Source organism: Tinamus guttatus, unplaced genomic scaffold (assembly GCF_059628265.1).
Source record: "Tinamus guttatus ecotype Peru unplaced genomic scaffold, ASM5962826v1 Tinamus_guttatus_pri_ptg000731l, whole genome shotgun sequence".
Lineage (NCBI taxonomy): Eukaryota > Metazoa > Chordata > Aves > Tinamiformes > Tinamidae > Tinamus > Tinamus guttatus.
In genome coordinates this window covers 168,025-188,757 of record NW_028289265.1, presented here as the reverse complement: position 1 = coordinate 188,757, position 20,733 = coordinate 168,025, and the positions used below count along the sequence as shown (strand labels likewise).

The 20,733-nt window shown below is 73.5% G+C and overlaps 2 protein-coding genes across 2 annotated transcripts; one reads left to right on the top strand and one right to left on the bottom strand.

Moving 5' to 3' along the window:
• Nucleotides 1-271: 271 nt before the first annotated feature.
• SHARPIN (SHANK associated RH domain interactor) lies at nt 272-7,210 on the bottom strand. Its single transcript, XM_088537111.1, has 14 exons — nt 7,058-7,210; nt 6,121-6,295; nt 5,773-5,880; nt 5,379-5,520; nt 4,267-4,357; nt 3,775-4,048; nt 3,425-3,558; nt 3,154-3,327; nt 1,419-1,579; nt 1,245-1,356; nt 999-1,178; nt 652-750; nt 437-580; nt 272-363 (listed from the first exon to the last, which is right to left on the bottom strand). Exons 1-14 carry the CDS (start codon nt 7,208-7,210, stop codon nt 283-285), a joined length of 2,028 nt encoding a protein of 675 aa, XP_088393237.1. The 3' UTR covers nt 272-282.
• A 2,151-nt stretch (nt 7,211-9,361) lies between these two features.
• Nucleotides 9,362-12,398, top strand: MAF1 (MAF1 negative regulator of RNA polymerase III). The gene is made up of 7 exons (XM_088537124.1): nt 9,362-9,496; nt 10,609-10,737; nt 10,820-10,985; nt 11,360-11,481; nt 11,741-11,860; nt 12,187-12,306; nt 12,377-12,398. Exons 1-7 carry the CDS (start codon nt 9,414-9,416, stop codon nt 12,396-12,398), a joined length of 762 nt encoding a protein of 253 aa, XP_088393250.1. The 5' UTR covers nt 9,362-9,413.
• Nucleotides 12,399-20,733: the final 8,335 nt, after the last annotated feature.

The following is a 20,733-nucleotide window of genomic DNA, read 5'->3' as shown; positions in this document are numbered from 1 at the left end:
GGCACTTTATTAGGGCCCCACAGGGCGCAGTGGCCCCTGGCTGCCCCCCTGCGCCCCCCACATGCAGCACCCAAGGCCGGAGCCCCACAGCCGCTCCTGCTGCAGCGCCCGGGGCTCCAGCTCCAGCCTGGCGCTGCCGGCTGCGGCAGCCCGGGCTCCACGCGGGGATGAGAACGCGGCTGTCCCCGCCGCTGGGGGGCTCCGCACGGGGACGAGGATGCAGCTGTCCCTGCCGCCGGGGGACACCAGGACCCCGAGGGCTGCGGTGCGCCCGCGTGGCGCTCAGTGGCAGTTCTGGCACTCGGGGTGGCAGCGCTGCCCGTTGACGTTGCAGCGGCAGCCGCCGCTGGTGTCGCCGGGGCCCTGCGAGGAGGCGGCGGGTGAGGCCGGGCCTCGGCCCCGGCACCCGCGGGGAAGGGGCAGCGCCGGCGCTCACCGCGGGCCCCCAGCGCGGCCCCTTGGTCACCCAGCAGATCTCGGTGTGGCACACGGCGCAGCGCAGCCAGTCGCAGCCGTCCCTCTTCTGCACCACGATGAGGCACGTGGGGCAGCGCATGGCCTCGCCGCGCTGCACCAGCGTCTGCGGCGGCCGCGGCGTCACGGGGCTGCCGCACACGGCCCCGCGCGCGCCGCTGCCGCCGCCGGCCCTACCTGCAGCATGGCGCTGGTCTGCTGCGCCGCCGCGTCGTCCTGCGCCGCCGCGCGCAGCTCCTCCTGGTGCTGCTGGCAGCTCTTGCCCTCATGGATGGCCTGGGCGTGGGCAGGCACTGAGCGGCGCCATGGGCAGCAGCGCGGGGGACATCGCGGGGGACATCACGGGGACACCGTGGGGAGCAGTGCGGGTGGCATCAGGGGGGCACCACGGGTGGCGGCATGGGGGCATTGCAGGGGGCAGTGCAGCAGCATCGCGGGGGGGCAGCGCGGGGGCATCGCAGGGGCATCGGGGCACCGCGGGTGGCAGCACGGTGCCATCGCGGGGGCATCGCGGCGCGGCCCACCTTGCAGCGCAGGCAGTTGAGCGCGTGGCACACGGGGCAGCGAAACTCGCGCGCCTCCTCCTCGCAGATGCACCAGCCGCGGCAGTCGGCCGTCTTGCAGTGGAAGCTGTCCTGCGAGCGGCGCTCGGCCAGCGCCAGCCCGCGCTCCAGGAAGCGCCCGTACTCGTCCGGGGACAGGAGCTGGGCACGGGCGCCGCGTCAGCGCGGCCGCGCGCCCCCCGCGCGCCCCGCGCCCGCCCCACTCACCGCGCGGATCTCGCGCTCCTGCAGGTGGCCGTCGCACGCGTAGGAGTCGTCGCGGAAGGGACAGGCCACCTCGGGCTCCTCGCTGTAGGCGATGACCTGGCGCAGACAGTCCCTGCGGCGGGCGGCCGTGAGCGGGCGCGGGGAGGGCCCCCGCGCCCCCCGCCGCGGCGCTACCTGCAGAAGCTGTGCAGACACTCGCGCAGCAGCACCCCCGCGCCCGCCGGCACCTGCTGGTAGCAGATGCGGCACTCGAGCACCGCCTGGTTGGGCACCAGCACCTCCTGCTCCAGCTGCAGCAGCTGCTGCAGGTTGCTCCTGCGCTCGGCCTCCAGCGCCTGTGATGGGACGGGACGGTCAGCGCGGGGCGCCCCGGCCGCAGCCGCCCCCACCTGCTCCAACCCCCTCCAGCTCCAACTGCCCCTCAGTGCCTGCGGGGATGAACCGTGGAGGGGCCAAGCGGCCCTGCTGCAACCACACGGGGCGCCCGGGCACTGCCACAGCCGCCAGCGTCCGCTCTGTCCCCAGGGGCTGGGGACACCCCCGGTGGGGCAGAGCCACCGCCGCGCGCAGGGACGTGGTGCAGTGCAGGGACGGGGAGGGCACGCGGCACAGGCCAGCACAAGGACACGGCAGAGGCGCTGGGGACAAGGCTTTAATGAGGGAAGAGGCGCCGCGCGGCAGCGCAGGGAGGCCCGGGCGGCCCCGCTCGCTGCAGCCTGTGCCCGACGCTGCCGCCTGCGCGAGCGGCCGGGACAGGCACCGCAGAGCCCCATCGCGCAGGACCCAGCGCTCTGCGGTAAAGTGGGACCCCTCCGAGGTGCCGGCGGGGCCTGCGCTCCCGTCCCCGGGGAGCAGCGGGACGCGGCGGCGTGGAGAGGACGGAGCCGCTCTGCCCCACGGCCCTCGCGCGGCATCATCGAACCAGCAGGAGGGCACGGCTGGCACAGCCGCCCTCGCTGCCATGGCCTGGGGCGCGCGGGCTGCTCCCGCTGCCGCTGGAGAGCTCCGGGCCAGGCACTGGGACCGTGTTCCCAACCCGCACCCTGCCGCTCGCGCCACCAGTGCCCCGGGAGCATCCCAGGCATGCAGGGAAGAGCCGGGGGCAGCTGCTCCCGGCTGGGCGCTCGGGCCGCAGTGGGGCGGCGCAGCGGGGCGGCTAGCAGAACTCGGAGGACAGGTGGATGAAGTCATCCAAGGAGCCCAAGCCCAGGGGGCCGTGCGCGGCGGAGCCGTCCTCTCGCCTGGCCCTTTCCTAGCGGCATCCCAGCGCGGGAGAGAGAAGACGGAAGAGAAGGGTTGGTCAGAGGCCGAGTGGGATGGGCCCGAGTCCGCAGCGTGCGGCGATCACAGGGTCACGTCCCCCGCGGCCAGCGCGGGAAGGGCCCACGGGAGCCCCGCGCACTCCCACGGGAGCTGCGCACACTCCAGCAGGGACCCTGCACATCCCGTGGGAGCCCCGTGCATTCTGGCAGGAGCCCCACGCCTTCCCCTGGAAGCCCCGCACATTCCGGTGGGAGCCCCGCGCATTCCCACGGGAGCCCCGCGCGTGGCGGAGCAGCTGCTGGGGCGCAGGAACGCCTGAGCGCGGCGCAGCCAGCAGCTCCTGCGCAGGGAGGAGGCTGCGCCTGGCACCGGCCCCGGCTCCCCGTCCCGCCACGAGTCGCTGCTCCCTGCGCTCGGATCCCCGCGGCCGGGACGTGCTGCGCTCGCGCTGCAGAACCTGCTTGGGTGCCCCCGACACTCGAGGGGAAGAGGGGAACGGGCTGCGCAGCCCCTCGGTGCTGCACGGGGGGCTCTGTGCCCCCTGCCTGGGGCTCCTGCGCTGCCCAGGAGATGCCTCCAGAACGGCCCCAGCTGCCCGGTGCAAGGGCAGGGGAGCAGCAGCAGCTCCCAGCGCCAGCCCCGTTACCTGCTGGTACTGCAGGATCCCCTCCTGCTCCTGCTGCATGCGCCACAGCTCCGTCTCGTCGGGCCTGTAGCTGTCGGGGACCACGTAGTCGGCGGGGCGGTCTGTGCTGCACATCTCGCAGCCCGGCCGCGTGGGCTTGTTGATGAAGGTGCATTTGGGACACGACCAGCCGGGCTGGAGAGCACACGTGGGAGTTGCCGGAGTAGGGAAGAGCCACCAGGAGGGGAGCAGGGGGCCCGGAGAAGGAGCCCCCGGCAGCGGCCGCGTTTACCTGCACGGGCGAGGGCAGCCCCGTGCTCGCGAGGGCGTCTCCGGGGTGGCTGCCGAAGGGCTCTGTGATCTGCAGCATGTCCAGGTGGTGGCTGATGTCACCCACGTCCGTCCTCCTGCTGCTGCTGCTGCCGGCTGCAGGGCAACACCGGGATGCGGGTGCTGAACCCCACGCGGGGACACGCAGCCAGGGCGGGATCACTGCACGCGGCAGAGCCTGGGCTGCCCATGGGGCCACCCTGCGCCGCGCGGGACCCTCGTGTGCCGCTCCAGGGGCTTCCAGCACTGCGCAGGGCCGCGCCGGGGCAGCCAGGGCTGCCGCCCTCCCTCCCGCCCGCGGCCGGGCCAGACCTCTTGTGGGTGCCGCGCTGGGCAGGGTGCTGCATCGGCGCCGCTCCGCCGCGCCGGCGTCATCGCTCAGCGAGAAGCTGAGCATGAGGCGCGCCTGGTCCTCCTTGTAGCGCTGCTCCGAGAGCTCCACGGTCTTGGCCAGCAGCAGGTAGAGGAAGGCGGTGTCGCCGTGGCGGCGGATGCCGTACGAGGAGACGGTGCGCTCGTCCGCGCACAGGCACTGCCCGATGATCCAGCGCTGCACCAGCGGGTGGAAGCCGAACTCCTCGAACACCTGCGCCGCGGGGACGCGCCGAGCTCAGCGCCGCGCCGCGGCGCCCGCAGCCCCGCCGCCAACCGGCTGCCACGAGCGAGCCCAGAGCCTCAGAGGGGCAGCGGGGGAGGAGGAGCGAGATCCCCGTGCCACCAGCCCCGGGATCCGCAGCCTGTCCCATCTCCCCGCGCAGCCCCTGCGCTGAGCCGGGGGTGACGCCGGGGCCCGTCGCCCCGCACCTGCTGCTTGAGCGCCGCGATGGTCGTGTGTGCGTGGACCCGCAGGACGACGGTCGCAGAGCTCGTGGCGTCCTCCACGACGACCCTCATGCTGTGGGAGACGGAGCTGCCGTCAGAGACGCCAGCAGCTGCCGGGGACAGGATGTCACCCTGCGCCGGCTGTTCGTGGCCAGGGCAGTGTCAGCAGTGACACCAAGGCCCAGGCACTGGCGCAGGGCGGCGACGGCCTCATCCTGCATCAGGGCCCAGCCTCGGCTCTAGGGGTCACTCCGGACCCGCTGTCCTCCTGTTTAGTCCCTATTCCAAGGTGTCTATTCCTGCAGCCTCTGCAACCCCTGGCAATGGTGGGCACTGTGGACTCACGTGAACTGTCCCAAAAAAAATCCCTTTGACTTTTATCCCACAAGGGTCCTTAGATGCTGCTGCAGCCCTTGACCATTTCCAGAGATCCAACGGCTGCGTCAGAGCCCGGCGATGCTCTCACCCGGCGGATCCCCCGTTCCCCAACTCCACACTATGCCAGGTTTCCAGAACTCGGGCACTCTGCAGCTGTCCCGGGTTTGTTCCGGTGGCGGAGCTGGCACCTCCGTCGTCACAGCCCTTTCCCACCCAGCCCTCTCCTTGCAGAGGCCTCAGCGCTGGCTGCGCCGCGCTGGCACCGCGCTCTGCTGGTGCCCGGCCCTGCTCTGACCTGGCTTTCCCACCTTCCAGCCCGTTATCAATCCCAATGAGGCCATTCCCTCCTACCTAACAAGCTTGTTCCGCTCTTGGGAGCTCCAGACTCGCCGCTTGCCTCCCGAGCGCGACCCCTTCCAGCCCTTATCCCGCCACCTCCACACCAGCCAGCTGTTCGTGCCTCTCCGGCTGCCCCCGGAGGCTTTTCCAGGCTGCCCAGACAGTTGCTCCGTGCCGAGGGGGGTTCCCGCACCCCCGGGCTCGGCCAGGGGATGAGCCCCGCGGTGCCGCCAGCCCGTATCCCACCCCACGTTCCCAGCCTTCCGTTCCGGGAGTCAGGGAGGCCGTGCAGGACGCTCCGCTCCCCCGCGCTCATTCCCTGCCCTGCGGCAGGAGCGGCGCCGCCGCCGCAGCGGGACGCGGCGCTGGGCACTCGCCTGATCTCGCCGCCGGGGTACTGCGTCTCGCGCAGCAGGATGCGCAGCACGGCGTGCTGGCGCGCCAGCGCCATGGCGCAGCGCGACGCCTCCTCCTCGTCCCCGAACTCGATGGCCTCGCTGAGCTGCGTGGCCAGGTCCTCTGCAGGGCGGCAGAGCCGTGAGCCCGCGAGCACCGTCCCCGGGCGCCGCGGAGCCGCTGCAGCAGCGCCGGCACCGAGGGGGACGTGCTGGGTACCGGGGGGGACGTGCTGGGCACCGGGGGAGGGGACGCGCCGGGCACGAGCAGCTTCACCCCCACGAGCCCATCGGCCGCCACGGAGGGGGAGCAGCGGTCTGGGCTCCTCCGGGCTCCTGCGCAGGGTTGGTCCCTGCTCCCCTTCTCCCGGGATACCTGTTTTGCCCAGCTCGGAGAACAGCGACTCCTCCGGGTCCTCGGCGGCGGCGGCGCCCGCGGGCTGGGCCGGCTCCTGCGGCGCCGGCGCGTGGCTGCTCTCCGAGGCTGCCGGCGGAGCGGGGACGGGTCAGGGCAGTGACACAGCACTGGGGACAGCGCGGGGACATCCCCGAAGGGCGCCACGCGCGCAGCACGCGGTGCCCGGCGCTTGGCAAGGCAGCTCGGGGCACCACCTGCCTCGGCACGTCCCCGAGTGTCACCCGGCTCATGGAGCAGCTGGCGGCGCGCGGTGACCCGAGCGCTCCCCATGGCTCCCGGGGGAACTCCGGCCGCGGCGGCGCTCACCTTTCTGCACCTCCCGCAGGGAGCTGCTCACCACTGTCCACCACTTGTGCGCCTCGCGCTCCTCCTCGAAGCTGAACTGCACGGGCTCGTCCAGGGAGCCGAGCACCGTGAGCTCGTGGCACGTGGGGCTCCGCACCACGTACGAGATGTCCTTGAGGTCGTACTCGGCGATGCTCTGGGGACACGGAGCGGCCGCGCGTCACCGCGGGACCCGCTGGGTCACGGCCCGCGCGGCGGCACCGGCTGCAGCCCTCGGGCACGGCGGGACAAGCGCAGCCGCAGGGACACGGGTGCCAGCACGGGGACGTTCCCAAGCCCGCGGGGCCGTGGGCGCAGCCCCGGTGCCGGACCGGCTCCCGGCTGACCCCCGCGTGCGGGACACGCACCGCACAGCCCCATGTCCCGGGTGACACTGTCCCCAGGGTGAGCGGAGCGGCCGCTCCTGCTGGGATGGGAGCGGGAACCTCCGGGAACGGGGCCGAGGGGAGGCCGGGCACCACCGGCCGGCTGCTCCCGGTTCCCCCGGTCCCTCCTGCCCCCCCATCCCTCCGGCTGCTCCCGGCTCCCCCGGTCCCTCCTGCCCCCCCATCCCTCCGGCTGCTCCCGGCTCCCCCGGTCCCTCCTGCCCCCCCATCCCCTCCGGCTGCTCCCGGCTCCCCCGGTCCCTCCTGCTTCTTCCCCGTCCCTCCCACCCCTCGGCTGCTCCCGGTTCCTTCTGAACACTCTCGGATCGCCAGGTTCCTCCCGGCTGCTCGCAGCTCCCCCGGTGCCTCCCGGGTGCTCCCGGTTTCCCTGGTTCCTCCCGGCTGCTCCCGCCTCCGGTCGCGTTTCCCACTCGCCACAAGGGCGAGCACGGAGACACCCAAGGGAGCGCGCGCGCGCGCCGCCCCCCGGTGCCGATCCCGTTCCCGGTGCCGCTCCCGGTGCCGCCGCTCACCGCGCCGCCGCCCGCCTCGCCGTGCCGCAGCCCCAGCAGGAAGCGGCGCGGCGCGCGCTGCACGCTCAGCTGCAGGCGCAGGGTGGCGGCCGGCGCGGGCGGCGGCGCGAGCGCCACGCTCACCGACATGAGCACCGTGGGCGCCGCCGCCATGGCGCCGCTCCGCCGCTTCCGCCGCCCGGCCCGCGGGGCGCGCACCGGCGGGAAACGCGCCCCGCCGGGAGCGTTCCGGGCTCCGCGGCCCCGCTTCCCGGTGCGCCGGGACTGCCCGTGTTCTGCAGCCCCCTCTTCCCTGTGCACCGGGACGCTCCGGGTTTTGCAGCACCAATTCCCCGGTGCACCGAGATGCTTCTGGTTTTGCAGCCTGGTGCACCAGGACGGCCCGGGTTTTGCAGCACCCTTTTCCCGGTGCACCGGGACGCTCCGAGCTTTGCAGTCATCCTCTTCCCGGTGCACCAGGACAGTCCGGCCTCTGCAATCCCAGTTCCCCGGTGCACCGAGGCGATTCGGACTTTGCAGCCCGGTGCACCGGGACGGCCCGGGCTCTACAGTCACCCCTTCCCTCTGCACCGGGACACTCCGGGTTTTGCAGCCCCAGTTCCCCAGTGCACCGGGACGATCCGAGCTCTGCAGTCACCCCTTCCCGGTGCACCGGGATGGCCCGGGCTCCGCGCCCCCCGGGGGGACCCGGCCCCGCGCCCCTCCGCAGTGACCCCTCCGCGCCGCGCGGGGGCGCCGCGCGCGCCCCTGTGATTGACAGCCGCTCCCCGCGTCTTTGTCCCCGCCAGCCAATCAGCGCTCCGAGCGTCCCGGCCAGGGGGCGGGGTTAGCCGCCGTCCCCTCGGAGGGCGGGCGCGGCGGCCGCTATTGACAGCTCCGCGCGCCAATGGGAGCGGAGTTCTGCGGGGAGCGCCGCGGTCGCCGCCCAATGGGGAGGCGGAAGCTGCGGGGGGCGCTCGGGACGGCGGCGGCGGGCGGGGCTTTGCCGCTTGTTGTCGTCCGGTGTCCGAGTGGAGAGGGTCGCGCGCTCGCTCGCTTGCTCGCCCGCCCGGGGACATCCAGGTGGCGCCCAGCCGCTCGCGCCGTCCCGTTAGTCGGGGCCATGTCGAGGTGGGTGGAGGCCCGGCGGGCCGGCGCGCGGCGGCGGACGGCGGCCGAGGCACCCGCGCCCCCCTCGAGCTTTCCCCGGCGGAGCTTCCCTTTACAAGCGCCCTGGGCCTGAAGGAGCCGCCCCCGCGAGGAGTCCCGCCGGCACCGGGAGCAGCGCGCACTAGGAGGTTGGTTTCCGCTGCTTTCACCCCCCCGCGCTCGACCTCGGAGCGCCCGTGCGGACTACATCTCCCAGCGTGCCCCTTGGCGGCGCGCCGGGCCTGCCCGCGGCCCCGCGGCGCAAGGCACGCTGGGAGCTGTAGTCCTGCCGACAGGGCCGCGGCCGCCCGCGGCGCGGAGGCTGCCGGGAGGCGGCGCGCGCGGCATGCCGGGACGCCCGGGCCGCCTCCGCCCCGCGGGACCGGCCCGTGGCCCCGCGCGGAGGGAGGCGGCGCCGCTTCCGCCGGGCCTGCCCCGTGCGCGGAGCTTCCCCGGCTCCGCCGGCGCCGGGAGAGCCCCGGACCGGCCCTCGCTGCGCACCCTGCGGGGCCTCCCGAGCCGGGGCGCTCATCGTCCCTGCCGCGCCGTGCGGTGTCACGTACCGGCCGGGGCGCCCCGGTGCCCTCCTGCCAGCGGGAGCCGCTGCCCCGTCCAACTCCCGGCCCCCTCGCGGGATCCCCCCATGTCCCCCGTGTCCCCTCGCAGGATCCCCGCAGTCCCCGCGTCCTCTCGTGCTCCTTGCCCACATCCTGCGCCTTGGCACTGACTTTGTGCTGTCGCTGCCTCCCTCCCCGCTGTCCCGGGGCTCTTCTCGAGCCTGTTGCTCTCCTGTTCCACCCCTGGGAAGAGGGGCCGGTGTGGGGACCCTGCAGGAAGTCCTGGCCTGGGGGCCAGCCTGGTCAGGGCTCGGCTGGCTGAGGGCCGAAGGGGGCAGCTGCTGCTGTCCTCGGTGCTGTCACCCGCACGTAGGGTCCCCTCGGCACATGGGGACAGGCGCCCGTCCCTGTGCAGCCCGAGGGGCCGCGGCTTCGTGCCACTTGTTCCCAGGTTCTCCCGTTACAGGCGGCGCGAGGGGCCCGGCTGGGGCTGCGGACGTGGCCGTTCCTGTCGCCCGCAGGCAGCTGCAGCCCTGCACAGGAGCCTCACGGAGCGGCTTGGTCCCGCCTGATCCCTCATTATCTCCTGTTTGTTGATGCCTCTGCTAGGAGCTGCAGCCTGTGCAGCAGCCGTTGTGCAGTGAGTTGTTCCAGAGCCGCAAGCGAAAACGATGAAGCTGCTGGAGAACTCGAGTTTTGAAGCAATAAACTCCCAGCTGACTGTGGAGACGGGAGACGCTCACATCATCGGCAGGTGAGCTCCGCACGGGTTTTCCGTGCGGGAAGCCGGCCGGCTTCCTCCCGCCTTTCCTGGGCCCACGGAGACGTTCAGAGGGAGCTGCCGCCCGGCCCAGGCAGCCAGGACGTTCTTCCTGTCCCAGTGCAGCCAGCAGCTGCTCAGGGCCGGGATATCCCCTTGGAAACCCAGGGCAGTCGGCAGGGTTGGGCAGTTGTTTTGGGCGATGGCAGGAGCGCTCCTTGTCCCCGGGCTGCCGCTGTAGCTGAGGTCTCGGCAGTCTGACTTGAGCATTGGTCTTGGTTGGACTTTTGTTATTGCAAAAAGTTAACAACGTCGTAGCTGAGCTCTCCTCTCCAAGGAGATCTCAGCAGCAGCGACATCACGATCACAGCAGTCGCACACACTTCTCTGCCCCGAGGCCCTGTTCCCGCGTCGGCTGCTCCTCCGAGTCCCGAATCTGGTGGTTTGGGCGGCTGCAGCAGGGGGGCAGCCCAGCCCTCTGCGCCCGCAGGACAGCGGCGCTCGCGGCGCCTGCTCCTTCATCCCTGCTCCAGGACCCACCTGGGCTCATTTTCCTGTGGCTCTCGGCAGATTTTCACACCTTTGCTTTTCCTTTGCTGGTTGGCAGCTCCGTTTTGCCGCTGGATTTATGACCTGCGTTGCTCTCGGTGTGTGCTGGACACTATTTTTTTTTTCTGTGCTCTTTGCTTGCCCTGCAGCAGCTCAGCCCGATGCACGTCTGCATTTCTTTGGGGCAGCCTTAGTTCCTATCTAGAGCCCTAGGTAACTCATGCCGTGTAAGAACTCATTTTTCACTGCTGTCCAAAACTGTGGCAACCCCGTCCAAAAGCAACAGTGACAGAGACGAGCTGGGGGGTCCGTGGTGAGAAATGTCCGTGGTGGCTGAAGGAGCGACACGACGCTCGGCCCAAAGGAGCTGCGGTGCCGAGGCCTGGCGCGCTCAGCACACGGTGGCCCTGCGGTGCCCGGGCCCGCTGGGTCTCCCGGCAGCCTCCGCGGGGCCCGTGTGGAGGCCCAGGTCGGAGGGGCCTGTCCCGGTGGCTCCCGCTCCGAAGGGAAGGGCCGCGTTGGAGCGCCGCTGACGCCGCGCGCCGCTCTCCCCGCAGGATCGAGAGCTACTCGTGCAAGATGGCCGGCGACGACAAGCACATGTTCAAGCAGTTCTGCCAGGAGGGGCAGCCCCACGTGCTGGAGGCCCTGTCGCCGCCCCAGACCACGGGCATCAGCCCCAACAGGTGGGACGGCGCCGGGTCCGAGCGGGGCCGGGCTCCTGGGACGCGGCGCTCGCCGGCCGCTCACGGAGTCCCCGCGTGCCAGGCTCGGCAAGAGCCAGAGCGGTGACGAGGAGGGCCCCCTGAGTGACAAGTGCAGCCGCAAGACCCTCTTCTACCTGATCGCGACGCTCAACGAGTCCTTCCGGCCCGACTACGACTTCAGCGCGGCCAAGAGCCACGAGTTCAGCCGCGAGCCCAGCCTCAACTGGGTGCGTGAGCCCGGAGCGCGATGCTGGCGCGCGGGGCCGTGTTCTCCGGGCTCTGGTGCCAGGGCCACGGGGCGTCGTTCCCGGGATGTTCCGTGGGGGGCAGCCTGGCACGTTCCCCGCGTGTCCTGGCAGGAGGTGGGAGGGCTCCTGATGCTGCCTCTTCCGCAGCGCCCTGGAGGGTCCTGCCCACGGAGGTTGCAAACTGCATTGGGGAGGGTCTCGGGGAGGGTTTCGTTGCCACCTGTGGTGCTTCGGGAAGGGGCTGAGCGCTGCGGCCTCGCGTCCCGCTGCCCCTGCGCGCTCCCGGGCACGGGGACCCGGGGGGACCGGCAGGAACAGCCCGGCCGGCAGCGCCTGAGCCCCTCGCCCCGCAGGTGGTGAACGCTGTCAACTGCAGCCTCTTCTCGGCCGTGCGCGAGGACTTCAAGGCGCTCAAGCCACTGCTGTGGGACGCGGTGGACGAGGAGATCTGCCTGGCCGAGTGTGACATCTACAGGTGAGGGGCCCCTCTGGGCCTCTGTGTGGGCCAGGGGCCCTGCTCCTCCCGGCCCATCCCTGGCCACGTTCCCTGTGGGGTGCCTGGCTGGGTGAGCACTGTCCTGCTGGCAGGATGTCCCCATCGGTGCCTGCTGCCACCCCCACCCCAGAGACCCCCAGCCCTGTCCCCTGCCTCGTGCCCCTTCCCCGCGTGCCACGGCCGGGGTGGAAGCGGCGCTGAGCCCGGAGCCCTGTTCCTCACCGTGCCGGGCCTGCAGCTACAACCCTGACCTGGACTCGGACCCCTTCGGGGAGGACGGCAGCCTCTGGTCCTTCAACTACTTCTTCTACAACAAGCGCCTCAAGAGGATCGTCTTCTTCACGTGCCGCTCCATCAGGTGAGACCTGCAGCACCTGCAGGAGCCGCGGCACCGTGAGAGAGCTGCCTCTGTGGGGCAGGGACCGCCACGGCCCCTGGGCTGGGACGCGGCAGCCGCGCGCTCAAGAGCCCGGGGAGCACGGGGGCGAGGATGGAACTTCCTCCGGGATGTGCCTCGTCCTCAAGGACAAGCTGAGCAGCTCTGCGTCGGGCTCAGCGCCCGGCTCCCAAGTGGCGCCGTCCCCGTGGACGCCCCGTTCCCACAGATGTGTCATTCCTGTGGGTGGGCTCTTCCCGTGGATGGGCTGGGCTGTCCCCCTGACCCTGCGGCGCTCCTCCCCGCAGCGGCTCCACGTACCCGCGCCCGGAGGCCGGCACCGAGCTCGACATGGAGCTGGGCGAGGAGGACGCGGAGGAGCGCCGGGACGGGGGCGACCAGGAGGGCGGCAGCATCGAGGAGGAGAGGTGCGTGCGCGGGCTGCGGCCGCCGGGGCTGCGCGCCGCCGTGCAGCGCTGACCGCGGCCTCCCGCGCAGGCTGCAGGTGATCTGCATGTGAGCACCAGCGCCGCCCCCGGCCCCGGCGCGTCCACACACTGGAGAGGCCTCCCGGCGCCGCCCGCGCTGCCCGCGCCGCCCCGAGAAGCTCTGCTGCACTTTATCGCTCGTCGTCTTGGCTGCACTGACCCGCAACCTCCTCGCGGCGCCGCTGGGCTCCCGCCTCACCTTCCCTTACAGCCCGGCCTGGCCCATGCCGCCCGCCCGCCCGTCCATGTCCCTGGCGACAGGGGGGCCCGGCCTGCGCCCCCGGGAACTGCTGGAGCCGCCCGGTCTCCCCGGGAGGCTGCTTTGATGCCGCTCCGCTCTGCCGGGGTTTCCATTTGACTCCTGTTGTTTTGTTGTTTGTAATTCCGCCGGGCCCTTGGTGCGAGCCCGGCCCGGGGCACTGGACTGCGTCACGCGGCCGCCCCGCTGCCGGGGTTTAACCCTTGGGGACTTTGGGCAGCGGCTGGGGCGCTCGCTGCGCCGCTCGCCCGGCCCCGGCGCCGCAGAGTTTATTTTTGTACTGGGGCAGCGGGGGCTGCGGGGGAGCCCCCCCCTGCGGTCTGACTGCGTCCCCCTCCTCTCCTCCCCACCGGGGCCCTGTGTCCCCTGGGCCACTGCGGGACTGCGACAGGCACCGAGGCGTAGGCGACGGCCTGGCCACCTCGGCCCAGCCCCTGCTCCAGAGCCATGGGGCCACTTGGAGCGCAGGATGACACCACCTCGGGGCATAGGGCTCCGAGGAAGGGTGACCCCCGCCCCGTCCCTCTCCCTCAGGGCACAGGGTGACACTTCCTTGGAGCGCAGGGCCACCTCCTCTGGCCCCGCAGCCGCCCCTAGCACCAGCTCTCCCTGCTCCAGCAGCGGCTCCTCCTGGCCTGTTCCCGCTTGGAGCCGGTGTCTGTTGAGACTGGGCCGTGCAGGCCTGGCGCTGGGAGCAGCGGGGACACCCAGCAGCCCCTCCTGGCCCCACTGCCCCGTCCCATCCGTCCTGCTGTCCCGTGCGCCCAAGGCTCCCCTGGCCCCCGCCATGGGGCTGGGGGTGCCGGCAGTGCTGCCTCCTGGCACCAATAAAGGGTTTTGGTGACGGCTGCCCCTTCCTTGGCGCTGCGCGGGGGGCACCACCCTGGGGACACCGCGGGTGGTGGGGGGCTCCCATGCTGCCTCCCCCCGGCATCCCGGGGCCGTGCACGGAACCGTCCCCCGGCAACGGGCAGCACTGGCATGGGCGGCTCCGCAGGGCCTGGGCAGCGCCACGGGCATCCCTGTGTGTCCCGGGTCCCGGCAGCCCCTCGGCTCAGAGCCGGTCGGGTCTGTCCCCTCCTGTGCCACAAACCTCCCGGGCGCAGGGAGCTGGTGAGGAGGAGGAAGGCACCGCAGCGGGATGGAGGCGCCGCCGGCCCGGAGCGCCCCGCAGCTCTGGGCACTGCTGCGGGCCAACCTGGCGGAGGTGGCGCAGCGGCTGCAGCGGGTGGAGGCGGCGCCGCCGCAGCTCACGCACGGGCTGCGGCCTGCGGGCGCCGTGACCCTGCGGCAGCCGCTGCGCGACGTGGTCTGTGCCGGCGGCCGCCTGCTGCTGCTGGACGTGCGCGGGCGCCTGCACGAGCGGCGCGAGGACGGGCGCGTGCGGAGGCTGCGCGCGGCTCCGGCACCGCTGGCCGGGCTGCTGCATGCGCCCGCGCTGCAGCGTTACGTGGCCTGGGGGCCGGCCGGGCTGCTCGTGCTGGGGCCGCGGCTGCAGCCGCTGTGGCGCGCGCCGGCCCCCAGCGTTCGCTGCTGCCTCCTGCTGCCGGCGCCACCACGCGTGGCCGTGGCCGCCGCGGGCACCTTCGAGCTGTGGGGCTGGGGCCCGGGCGGCGCGCAGCTGCGGCTGCAGGCAGCCTCCCGCCACGGCCTCGCCGCCCCCGGCGCGCTCGCCCACCTGGCCGCCGACACCAGCCCCCGCGGGCCCCAGCGCTGCTTCGCCACCTGTGGCTGCGGCGTCGCCGAGTTCAGCCTGCACGACGCGGCGCTGCTCGCCTGGCACCCGCGCCTGCACAGCAGGTACGCGCTGCCGCTGCAGTGCTGCGTGGCCTGTGCTGCCCTTGTCGGCACTCACGGTGCTCCCGTGCAGGGCTGTCACCGATGTGGCCTACTGCGAGGCTGCTGGCTGCGTGGCCACCAGCTCTGCTGACGGCACCGTGCGCCTCTGGGACGCGGCCTGGCTGCTGCAGGGCATCTTCGTGGGCCACGCAGGTGAGCGGCAGCGGGGCCAGCGCGGCCGCAGGGCCACCCCGCAGTGCCGTCACTGCTGCGTCACCCGCAGGGCCCGTGCAGGCGCTGGCTGTCGTACCCGGGGCGCCGCTGCTGCTGTCGGCGGCAGCTGACGGGACGCTGCGCACGTGGAGCGTGGCGGCAGCGCCGGGGCGCGTGGCGGGGCGCGTGGCGGCGGCGGCGCCCGTGGCGGGGCTGCGCACGGCCGGGCACCTCGTGTGCGCCTTTGGCGGCCGCACCGTGCAGCTCTGGCGCTGGCAGCGCCTCTACCGGCCGCTCGCCCGCCTGGGCGCCGCCGTGGCCGGGCTGCGCACGCCGGAGCTGGGCCCCGCGGCCGCCGGCGCCTTCCCGCCGCGCGCCGTGTGCCTGTGCCCCACGGCTGGTGTCTGGGTGCTGGAGGCGGGCAGCGGGCGCGCGGTGTCCACGCTGCCGCTGGTGCCGCCGTGCCGGGCGCTGCAGGCCGAGTACTGCCTGCCCCGCGAGACGCTCTTCGTGCTGCTGGAGGACGGGCGCATCCTGCGCGCCGGCACCGCGCGTGCCGCTGCGGCCGAGCGCGCCAACGTGCTGCCCGCCGGGGCACCCGCGCCGCCCTGCTGCCTGCTGCTCTACAGCCACGTGCCCGAGCCCGGCGAGGCGCTGGAGGCCTGGGCGCGCGCGCGGGCGCAGGGCCACGAGCTGCCCGCGTGGGGCCGGCCCTCGCTGGAGCAGCCGGGCCGCAACCGGTGAGCGCCGCAGGGCGGCCCGGGGCGCGCGTGGTGCCCGTGCAGGGCCCGCGGCTGCAGCGCTGGTGCCTGCAGGCACCTGCTCTTCGCGGGGCTGGCGGACGGCGGGCTGTGCCGGCTGCAGTGGTTCTCGGCACGCGTGCAGTGCGCCGTGCGCGCCCACCCCGGCGGCCCCGTGGCTGCGCTGGCCGCGCTGCCCGGCGCCAGCAGCATCTTCTCGGCAGGTGAGCGGTGCCGGGGGGCCAGGCAGGCACGGGGCCGGCGTGCGGCTGAGCGCGATGCCCGCAGGCGCCGACCGCGCCGTGCGGCAGTGGCGCGTGGCACCCTACGCCGAGGACAGCCTGGCGCCGCTGCGCGCCTTCGCCGTCCCGCTGCCCGCCATGCGGCTCTGCGCCCGCGGCGCCACGCTGGCCGCAGCGCTGCAGGAGCCGGCACGTTGCGCCTACACGGTGCTGCATGTGGAGCTGCCGTGCGGCGCCCACCGCCGCCACCCTGTGCACCACGACCCGCTTGACCGCGTCACGGGTAGGGCGCGGGCCGGGGCGCGAGGCAGGGCCGCCCGCCGCCCTGCGCCCACCGCCCACCGCCGCCCCCAGGGCTCTGCTGCTGCCCCAGCCTCGGGCTCTTTGCCTCGGCCAGCTGCGACGGCACCGTCAGGATCTGGGACAAGCACAACCGGCTGCTGCGGTGCGGCACAGGCGCCCGGGGACGCTGAGGCCGCTGCCCGCGCGCCCGCCCCAAGCCGTCCCTGCGTCCCTGCAGGCTCCTGCACCTCAACGCCATCCCCGAGAGCCTGGCGTTTGGCAACGCCCGTGGCGATCTGCTGCTGGGCATCGAGCAGGAGCTCTGCTGCATCCCCGGCAGCGCCTACCTGCCCACGCGCTACCTGCGCAAGGTGGGCGCTGGGCACCCCCACAGAGCTGCAGCCCCCGCAGCCCCGACCCCTCTCACCTCCCGCAGGCCCGCATGGTGCCGCAGCCCCTGCCATGCCCATGGCCCTGGCCCCTCTCACGCCCTGCAGTCCCCACGGGCCCTGCAGCAGCCGCAGCCTCTCTCACCCGCTGCGCTGCCCCGCAGGTGCTGAGCGTGGAGCCGCCCGAGGTGCCCGAGCCGCCCCGCGAGCCCTGCGAGGAGCCGCCGCGCCAGGGCTCCAGGTGCTGCATGGGCCGGGATGGGGACAGGGAACCGCCGGGCCTGGTGCTGGGTGCCCTGACGGGGTGCCGGGTCCCCAGCCCACCCGGCAGCCCCGCAGAGGGACAGGACCCAGAGGACGAGGAGAAGCGGCAGGTAGAGCTGCGGTGGCAGAGCGCTGACCCGGCTGGGGGACTGGAGCCTGCTGGGACACCGGCACAGGGTGGGACATGGCCCATGTCCCCAGGCGGCTCCTGCCTCCCTGGCACGTGTCTGCCAGCGTGTCCTGGTGTCCCTGCTCTCCCCATCCTCCTGTCTCAGGTGCCCCGGTGGCGGGTCCCCCTTCCTCGGAGCGCCAGGGCACAGGGCCATGTCCTGGGTGCTGGTGGTGCCCGCGGTGCCTGTCTGCAGGCCCTGGCGCAGCTGCGCGCGCGCGACGAGGACCTGCTGCGGCTGCGCGACGGGCGGCTGCGGGCGGCGCGCGTGGCAGAGGCGGCGCTGCGGGACGAGGCCTTCAGGCGCTACCTGCGCCTCTATGCAGGACAGGAGCCCTTGGAGGTGGCACCGCGATGCCGCACGCCTGTCCCCGCTGAGGGCCCCGTGGCAGCAGGGCCAGGTGCCCATCACCCTCCCGCCTCCCACAGGCGCCGCCGTCTCTGCGGCCTCCCCCTGCGACCATCCTCGCTGTGTCCACACGGCAGCAGCAGCCTCTGCTGTGGGACGCGGCGCCCGGTCCTGCGCCGCGGGGCAGCAGGGCCCGTGGCAGAGCAGGGAGCGCGGCGCCAACCGGGGCCACCCGGGAGCCTGGCTCCCCCTCGGCCTCCCTGCAGGACGTGGCGCCCGTGCTGCAGGTGAGCGGGGCCCGCAGCGGAGCAGGGAGTGCAGCACCAGCTGGTGCCACCCCACAGCCCGGCTCCCCCTCGGCCTCCCTGCAGGACGTGGCGCCCGCGCTGCAGGTGAGCGGGGCCCGCGGTGCAGCGCAGAGCGAGGTGCTGGCCGATGCCACCCCGCAGCCTGGCTCCCCCCCGGCCTCCCCGCAGGACATGGCGCCCGCACTGCAGGTGAGCAGGGCCCGCAGCGGAGCAGGGAGCGCGGCACCAGCTGGTGCCACCCTGCAGCCCGATTCCCCCCTGGCTTCCCTGCAGGACGCGGCGCCCGTGGAGCCTGCGGGCAGGCGCCCCCCTGAGCAGGCGCCTGCTGCCGCCCCGGACCGCCCGGAGGAGGTGAGGGGGCACCGGGACCCACTGGGACACAGCGGCCACCGCAGGTCCCCGGGCTGGGCTGTCCCCGCTCACTGCTCCAGATTCTCTGCACTTTGGGCACTGCCCTGCGCTTGCTGCCGCTGGCACCGCAGCCCTGGCAGCCTCGGGGTTGAGAGTCACCTCGAGAGCCTGGGCGCTCTGCGCTGGCCCCACTGGTGACAGCATTGGCCACAACCTGTCCTGTCCTTGCTGCATCCCTGCTCCGGGGTGGGACGGCCCCTTCCCTCGGGGCCCTGTGCGGGATCCTGGCTCCGGGAGGGAAGCCAACGGGCAGCGGGAGCCTCGCTCTGGGAGGGCTGCCCTGTTGCGAGCTCAGGCCCCGCGCATTGCAGGACACAGCGCCCGGCCCGGAGGAGGCTGCGCCCACGGAGGCCCCGCTCGCGCGGAGGCCGCTGCCACCCTTGGTGCAGCAGTTCCAGGACACCGAGTGGTTCCAGCGGCTCTTTTGCAGCGCCGAGCTGGCGGTACGGGGCGGGCAGGGTGTAGGGTGCCGCGTCAGCGCGGGCGGGTTGGCCGTGTCCCCCGGCCCCGCCGTGCGCGCTGCTCTGTGCTCTGGGGCGGCTGCAGCGGCGGGATGCCGAGTGCTGCGGGCGGGATGCCGGGTGCCATGGGCGGGATGCTGGGTGCTGCAGGATGCCATGATGCCATGGGTGGGATGCCGAGTGCTGTGGGATGCCGGGGTGCTGCAGGATGACAAGGTGCTGTGGGTAGGATGCTGGGGTGCTGCAGGCGGGATGCTGGGGTGCTGCGGGATGCTGGGGCACCATAGGTGGGATGCTGGGGTGCTGTGGGTAGGATGCTGGGATGCTGCAGGCGGGATGCTGGGGTGCTGCGGGATGCCAGGGTGCTGCGGAGCAGGAGCATCCCCGCGTGGGCTCCCCGCAGGCCTCCCCGGAACGGGCGAGCGTGGACGCTCTGGCACGGAGGCTCCTGCAGAAGCTGCTCTCGGCGGAGCCTGGCACCCAGGCGCTGGCGCTGCAGGCCCTGCTCGCCCTGCACGGGCTCTGCCGGTCGGCGACGCTGCGGCAGCTGCGGGCGGCCCTGCTCGCCCTGCTCGCCCGGAGCAGCTCTCCTGCAGCGCAGGCGAGTGGGCAGCGCTTGGGGTGCCCGCGTGGCCCTGCCCCGTGTGCCTGCGCTCATGACACCCTCTGCCCCGGCGCAGGACGAGGCGGAGGCGGCGCTGGTGCTGGGCTGCTTCGAGGCGCTGGCAGCGCTGCGCGCGGGCACCGCCGACGTGCTGCTGCACCTCATGGTCTACTACGCGCGGGCGCCGCGCGGCAGGCGGTGCGTGGGGCTGGGGGCCTCCCGGGCACGTTGCCCGCAGCCGGCCCGGTGCTGACCCGCTGTGCCGTGGCGCAGGGAGCGCGTGCGGAGGCACCTCGAGGAGCTGGGGCTGCAGGACCCACACGGCGCCTTCTGCCGGCAGCTGGAGGCGTGGGGCGCAGCGGCACCGAGCGAGGCGGCGCTGCGGGGCGTCTGCGCGCGCTGGCTGCACCGCGCCGTGCGCGTGCTGCAGGTGGGCTCTGCGCGCGCTGGCTGCAGCGCGCCGCGTGCTGCAGGTGCTCCCCTGCACGCGCCCAGCCCCGGAGCGGTGCCCCAGCCGCCCGCCCTGCCCGGCTCTGCTCTGCTCTGCTGCAGGCCCATCGCGACAGGCAGGCCGGTCGGCAGGCGTCCGCGCGCGGCGCTCCCGCAGGCGGCGGGCGGGTGAGCGGCACCGCGCGGTCAGACGCGCTGCGGACAGGGGCCTGGTGCCCAGAACACAGCAGTGCAACGAGCGCCCCACGTCCCCGTGCCGCTGCGCATGCGCTCGCGGGGTGTCCTGGTGCCGGGACGCCCTCACCCCGTGTCCTCGTGCAGGCGCGGGGTGCTGCACGCAGCGAGCGCCGGGCCCTGCCACCACCGCAGCCCATCGACGCCATCAACCACATGATCGCCACGAACCAGCTGAGCGACGCGGCGGCGCCGGGACAGCCGGCGCGCACAGAGGAGGCCGCGCGGCCGCCGCCGGCCTCGCTGCCGAGGTGAGCGCTGCCGCAGCTGCCCGCACACTGGGGCTGGACCCAGGCGATGGGGGATATTCCTGTGTTGGAGCGCGGCTGTGGAGCCATGTGGCTGCTCCGGGTGCCGTCTCAGTGGTGGCCAGGGCTGTGGCTGCAGCCGGGCGCCCCGGTGTCCGAGCGCCGGCTCCAGTGCCCGAGGGTGACGGCTCTTTCCGCACTAGGAGCACAGCCGCGCCGCAGCCCAGAGGCACCAGGGCGCCACGGAGGCCTTGGCCGCGTAAGTGCCGGTCCCCTCCACGGCGCGGCTCCAGGCTCCCTCTGGAGCCGTGTCCAGGCTTGGTGTTCCAGGCTCTGCTTGTCCCAGGCGGTTCCTCTGGCCTGTGCTGGGTCTCCCCATCCCACCGCAGCCGGCGCTGCCCCCTTAGGGAACCCTGCAGACCCCACTCCCACTGCTGGCGGAGCGGGAATCTCTTCCCCGGAGCACAGGGTCCCCGTCTGCGCGCAGACCAGCCCTGCTGAGCACTGGAGGGCATGGCCAACCACCCCCAGCTTCCTTCCTTGTGCAACCGGCCCAGACAATTTCAGGAAAGGTCCAGCCCTGGGTGGCCTTGGGCTCAGTGCATTTGGGTCCTGGTGCTGCGCAAACGCTGCTGGACCCGGCACTGTCCGAAGGGCCGGATGGAAGGGCACGGGCACTCGCTCAGCCGCTCGCTGCCAGTGCCAGGACTGCAGCCCACGGGCAATGCGAGTGCCCTGGGGGGACAACCCGGGCACGGGATGGGGGCACTGGGTGTCCCTGCGCAGAGAAAGGAGCTGCCCATCCAGCTCCGCAGGGTGGGGGGGACCCTGTGCCACGCGCTCCAGGTGCCCGTGCTGGGGACATGCTCCCTGTCAGGCTCAGCCCCTCCGTGGTCTCCGCTGGGCGACGCGTTCCCTTCACGTGCTGGTTCCTGCAGGAACCCGCTCTAAGGCGCGTGGGGCTG